At 46.4% G+C, this 6,404-nt stretch overlaps 1 protein-coding gene across 1 annotated transcript in view; it reads right to left on the reverse strand.

Annotated features, from left to right (window-relative positions):
• LOC107101949 (histone-lysine N-methyltransferase 2C-like) overlaps positions 1 to 6,404 on the reverse strand; it is a 100,294-nt gene that overhangs the window by 64,530 nt on the left and 29,360 nt on the right. The window contains exons 16-19 of the mRNA XM_015401044.1: positions 3,472 to 6,403; positions 3,257 to 3,397; positions 361 to 995; positions 181 to 282 (exon numbers count right to left, since the gene is read on the reverse strand). Of these exons, the coding sequence (XP_015256530.1) occupies positions 181 to 282; positions 361 to 995; positions 3,257 to 3,397; positions 3,472 to 6,403 (3,810 nt within the window). The remainder of the gene's footprint in view (positions 1 to 180; positions 283 to 360; positions 996 to 3,256; positions 3,398 to 3,471; position 6,404) is intronic.

The raw sequence follows: 6,404 nt of genomic DNA on the forward strand, positions 1-6,404 counted from the left end.
GAACTGGAAAGTGACCTGAGATGACTTGTGTTGTGAATTGGAGCTATATAAATAAACTGAATTGAATTGACCCGTGGACCAGGTTCTGATCCCCATTGACCCATTGAACCCCAGTGTACAGGGTTCTGATGAGGTTCTGACAGAGTAAATGTCCAGGTTGGATCAGTGCAACCATCATACCTGTCTGGCCCGGGCCCTGCCAGGGGAGAACTTCCTCCTAGAGATTGCTGGTTTTCCCATGCCAATCTTCTGGGTGAAGGGGAACACGGTGGTTGGTGGAGCCTAATGACAGGAAATGAGATGAACTGGTGCAGACAAACCAAACACAGGAGACATGATCACATGTGGCAGACATTTCACCTGGACTAGAGGGGAGTCTCTGGAGGAGACAGGAGAAGGTGGAGTGAGCGGAGGTGGTGTGTTTGGGGTCCTGGCAGGTGAGGTGTCAGGAGAAGCTTCAGTGGAGAAGGGAGACTGCCTCAGGCGGATCAAAAGGTCATCTGAAGGGTGGAAAGAGCTGCGGGGGAGTCTGAGGCTCCGCCCCTTTTCTCTACATGCGAAAGGGGCAGTGGTCATCAACTCCATGACTTCCATGTCCAAGGATGGGTCCAAGTCCAGAATGGGGCTGCCTAAGATCTCCTCCTTATCTTCTACTTGACGCTCATCCGTTGGCTTCACCTCCTCTGCTTTGTGCTCTTCTTCCATTGGCTGTTTACCTGCTCTCCCCACTGGCTGCTTCTCTGGAGTCTCACTTTTTGACACGGGTGTATCTTTGGTGGGTTCAGTCTCGGTTGAAACAGGCTCACTCCGGCTGTTCTCATCCCACCCTCGGTCGGCCCTTAAAGGACAGTTCTCTTCAGGGGGCTGAGAGCAAACCAATGAGGCAGTCATGGAAGGAGAGGAGGCCAAGGAGTAATCCTGGAAACCAGCCTTAGGATGTGGGCTAGAGAGGCCTGAAGAGAAAGTGGAGCCAGATGTATTCCTCACTTCAACATCTGCAGAAACAAAAAACAAAGAGCAGTTGATGATAAAACAATAAATGTTTGTTCTTAACCTGTCGGATCTTTTGTGCTCCAGTCAGAACTCTCTGACATTGTTGGTTAAAATAGAGCCTTCTAGGGATGGTCAACATGTTTCACTTTAACAATGGTAGCTAACACGTTCTGTTAGCTTTAAAAAACACAGGTGTAGAAAATCTGGATTTATCTGAATAAGTAAGGTTATTTATATTTCAAGAAGTTCACCTTAATGGACGTAAGATTGACACGTACACACCGCTCTGGCTGAGCGAGGGAGTCCACCGAGCTCCACCCAGACCAGGAAATCAACATGCAGCTGGCTTGAAAGCATCAGTTTAGGCAACTGGACGTGAAGCTCTCTAGAAAACGCTTTCTCGGTTTTAACTAATGGTGGAGCGCACTAACATTATAGACGGGAGTTAGAACAAAGAATGCGGGGGAACAATGGAGGACAGCTGGGGGGTTAATGACCATTAGTGTGACCTTTGACCTGGATAACAGAGTCCTCACATTTCTATTTCATCGCTACAGACCGCCAGAGGGCGGTGCTGAAAGCATTGAATATGTTATATGCACTAAATAGAGTCATCCAGGGTTCTGTTCCTTACTTATTCTTGTGGGTGGTTTGCCTTGTGTAGCATATTATTTTGAGCTTTTAGGACCAGCCTTTGGACGGTTCCGGGTAGCTGGAAACCCTGTTGACTACTGGCTGGAGGTGCAACAATTTCGTCCTCCTAGGGCTGTAACAGGTTGACCTTCGTACGGGACTTAAAAGTATGCATAGTGTTTGTTGGTGACCCTTCTCCCGGCTCACAGACTCTTACCCTGTTTTCTGACCAGTCTGGCTGAGTTCAATGTCGATGTTTGAATATGGCTAACGTTTTCTTAATTCACTGATCCTCGTTTTTTCCCTCATCTGGTGACGGCAGGGGTTTTTCACCAGTCTTTCCCAGTATAACTGATCATATTGTCTGCCGAGGCTCGTCCTGCAGCCTTGGGTTCTCAAAATATTGTGCTGTTTCCCTTTCGAACCCTTGGTGCGGAGCTCAAGTGGCTCTCATATAAAACTGCCTTTTTGCTGGGTGCTGGAGGCATATATGGCTGCCACTAAAACCGCTCAGACCAACTGTTTGTGTGCTATAGATGTTCCAAGCGGGGCTGTCCTCTTTCTAAACAACTTCTCTCCCACTGGATTGTAGTTATCATCTTCTGTTCCATCCCCTCAGTGCAGGGTGTGAAGGCCCACTCTACCAGGAACCTCTAAGCTTCCTGGGCTGCTATGAGGGGGGTTTCGTTGAAGGCCATATGTTTCTCCAAACACATTCACTAGGTTCTACAATGTCAAAGTAGCTGCCCTTTAACACCTGGGTCACCTTCTTTTACGAGGTTCAGCTAGCCCTCTGATTGAGCTAAGCGCTCTGTATTCCTTGTGACGTGGTAGGTATTTGTCATTCAGTTGTTCCAGCATTGCCCTCTGCCGGTCACCTGCAATTTATAGAACAATAGTCACATTCCTAAATTGCGATATGTGACTACGTAGCTGGGTTGGGTCAACGTAAACAGAAGCAGCAGCTAAATCTGGACAGCCAACTGAACTTGCACAGCTGGATGAGTAACATTACTGAAGGAAATCATAATCCTAACAAAGAAGAGAAAGTATTTTATTTACCTTAATTGACCAGGTATGAAAAGTGTGTTGATTACAAAAGCATATCTAATGATCATTTCTGTCCACTCACCTTGTTTTATGGCTTTTAACCAGAGCTACTGTATTTTCTCTTTGTCTAGCAGTGAAAGCAGCTAAGCGATCAAACTTCTAATTGTTCGTATTTTGCTCAGACGGTCTCTGTAAAGTGACCTGAGATAACATTTTGTGACTTGGTGCTATATAAATAAACTGACTTGAAAATTGAATTGAATTGTACTTTGTGTATTCTACAATCTAAAAGTGAAGTAATCTGCCAATCTCAGCTCCTTTTTTAGCCAACCCTGTGCTTTTTGGTCCAGTTGTCCGTTAGTTTTGCCCCCAGCAAATGCTCTGAAGTAACGGATATGGACAAAAACAGGGTCTACAGGATTAACCACTCAGAACTGATCTTAACCAACATGAGGGGATCTGAATCATTCTAAAACAATTTGGCATGGTAGGAGCTAGCCATTCAAGTCAGTTCTACAGAAGATGGACGAGGTCAGCACCCCCCATCATGTCATGGCTGCTACCACTCATTCCTCCTCACCTGCAGAACAAACTGGAATAAATCGGAGCCGACACTCATCCTCCACGCTTCCTCCTCCCTCGGCCATCTCGGCAGGCTCCACATAACCTTCTGGATTCCTCTGTGGTTCCTCAGGTGGCTCTCTTTGCTCCTCTTCACCTGCTTCAGGAAGATGTGTTTAGAAAGCTATATCATTCTGACGTCACAGTAAGTGTTGCATTCTGCATGACACTAACCTCCAGGAGATCCACACTCCAACACAGTTTGTTGAGTGACTGCTGGACTGGAATCAGGCTGTACTTCGGTAGAAAGATCGTGACTAGGATGGATTTCAGACTTCTCCTGCCTGACGGGAGCAAGACTAGCAAGATCCAGACCAGAACTGACCTCCTTGGATATGGAACAAGTATCATCTACACCAGGATCAGAGCAAGCCTCTGTCTGAATACCGCTAACAGGACTGAGACTTGACTCTGACTGGACAGAACAATAGGGGACAACACCAGTGTCAGAACTTTTCTCCAGCTGAACAGGATCTACAGGCCCATGCGTGGGACTAGGTTGTTGACCGTCCAAATCCACAGTACTAATGACAGAGCTTTTCCCTGAGTCAATGTCAGAGCAGACCTGAGCTTGGAACGAGGAGGTAAGTATTATGGGAGCAGGGCTATCCTGGGATTGGGCAGGACTTGCTGAGTCACTGGAGATCATGGCGTTACTCACTGCATTGTCAACATAGAAACAGCAGGCAGGGCTTTGAGTAGATTGAGCAAGGCTATCAGGTCTCTGAGACCCAGCTTCAGGACCAGTTGGGAGTGGACCAGGAGAGGGTGGGTTGTCATGTGCCAGGCACATTTCCATATCAGGATCTACAGTCTGGACATCAAGCAGGGCTTTAGAAGCCGAGCTCAGTGGATCCTGAGATCCTTTGGTATCCATTGCTGAGTTTGCTGAAGGTCGGTGCTGCATTTCCCTATTCTGAGCTGGGCTGTGAGGTGGGCTAGCAGGGCTGGGATTCTGTGTTTGCTCTACATATAAAGGACTATTTTGACCAGCACAGCTAGTCCCTGGTGACCCATCTCCAATGGAGGGGATACTGGTTAAGCAAGGGTTATAAGCGCAATGTGGATTAATCTCAGTCTGTGATAAACTAACCACAAAGCCTCTTATTCCTACTGCATGGTGCTCACTATCAGGAGGGAATTCTATATCCTCATCCTGACCAGAGATTGAGTGGACAGGTTGAGCCAGTTGTGATGTCCTCATGGACCTTACAGTTAGAGACTCTGAGCTGTCTGCTTGAGTGGAGGAAGTGGTGGGGAGGAAACCAGTTGACTGTGGTGGGAGGATAGTCTCTGTTGGCAAGGGGTTCTGGCAGGTTTTGCGGCAGAAGGCAGGGTTTGCAGGTACTGGCTCAGCTTGTGTGGGGCACTCCTTGGTTTCTGAACATAATGATTGACTTTGTTGAGCACTCTGGTTTACCTTGGTGTTTGGCACACAAGGTGAGCAAATCAGGCTACTGTGTTCAAGTGAACTGCTACATTTATCAAGGCTTTCTGGTTTCTGTCTGGGAGAAATAAGAAACAGGCTTGAGTGGACAGAGTGTCTCCCAGCAGAGGGCACTTTAGATTGGTCAGATCTAGAGCTTAAATTTGGTGAGGTATGTTCCAGTTTAACAGTCTGTCCATTGGATTTAAGGATTTGCTCAGCTGGGGACACTAAATGCCTGCAGGTTTGGCCATACTTTAGCTGAACTGGACTTGCAGGTTGTGAAAGACTGGGGGGTCTAGGGATTTCTAGGGGAGGGTTGGTGCTACAAGGAGCTGAATAGGATCTAAACATTTTCTTTGGAGGATGTGATCCAGAGGCTGCCTCTTCTAATGGACTACATATGTTGGGACTGAGCTCAGGCTGTAAGATCATGATGGGTGTGGAACTGCATGGGCTTCGTAGCTGTGTTTCAGGTTCCAAATAGTAGCTGGACTCTGCTGGTTGGAATCTGATAGGGCTCAGCATTGGTTGACTCAGATTCTGGGTTGAAGGGCTGTGTGGAGGAAGTATATGCAGACGTTCGCTATCCTGTTCTGGATTCTGTTGATTCTCGGTCAACTTGTCTTCCAGACTTGCAGAGGGTAAATTCATCCCAGATGAACTGTGAATTGCCTGCACTGGGGGGCCGTGTTTTTTTTTAGTTTTAAGGTGTTGAGCAGGACAAGAATGAGTTGGTGCTGGACAACATTCAGTTGAACCGGACTGACTTTGAACAGGTCTGTCAGGCGTAAGGCTGTGTAGTGTTTGAGTTTCCTTTGTTTTTGACTGAAAGTAAGGTGGTAATGATGATGTAGCGCTTGATATGGACTTAGCATGACCAGAATCAAATGGCCTGGACATGACTTGGTGATCCACTGTCCGTAGGTTTGAATGGCTGGTACTTTCTTTGAAATTTTGTGGTTCAGTAGGACAAAGCAAAGCATTTTGATGGTCCTCTTTTACAAGGGATGATTCAGGACTGTCTTCAGTCCTTTCAATTGGCACAGAATCTGGTTTGAGATTTGTAGAGCATTTAGGACTTTGGATAACATCCTCTGGAGAAGATACAAGACTTTCACCTGTGTTCTCTAGAGGGGTCCTTTGAATCTGACAATTCTCCCTCTGAGAAAGACAAAGATTTACAATGGTGTCCTTTAAAGATGATATTTGACTTGTACAGATCTGGCCAGGGAGTGTTGGTGGAGGATATGGATGGTTCTTCTCCGAAGACTGAACAAGAATTTCATATTTCTCACCAGTAGAAAATGGAGATGACAGAGGACTCTGACTATCCTCATCAGAAGATTGCAGACTTGGACTTGTCACTTGTATCAAAGTGGCAGAGGTTGACAGGTTCTCTTTTAAAGATTGTGCCCGGTTTTTACTTGACTGCACCTGAAATGGCGTAGAAACATTTTGGAGTTGACTTTTACATTTATCCATAGAATTCAAGATCTCTTTTGATACTGATATAACTTCAGTGGGTTGCGTCTTTTGTAGAGGTGATGACAGACTTTGATGGAGACTTCCTTCTGATGGTGAAGAATGCTGACAGGTCTCTTCCAGAGAAGAGGAATTGCTTTCATGGGGATCTTCAATGACAATTGGGGGAATTTTGTGGCCCTTCATTGAAGATGAC

The sequence above is a fragment of the Cyprinodon variegatus genome, unplaced genomic scaffold (genome assembly GCF_000732505.1).
Source record: "Cyprinodon variegatus isolate N-32 unplaced genomic scaffold, C_variegatus-1.0 Scaffold1176, whole genome shotgun sequence".
NCBI classification, from domain to species: Eukaryota; Metazoa; Chordata; class Actinopteri; order Cyprinodontiformes; family Cyprinodontidae; genus Cyprinodon; species Cyprinodon variegatus.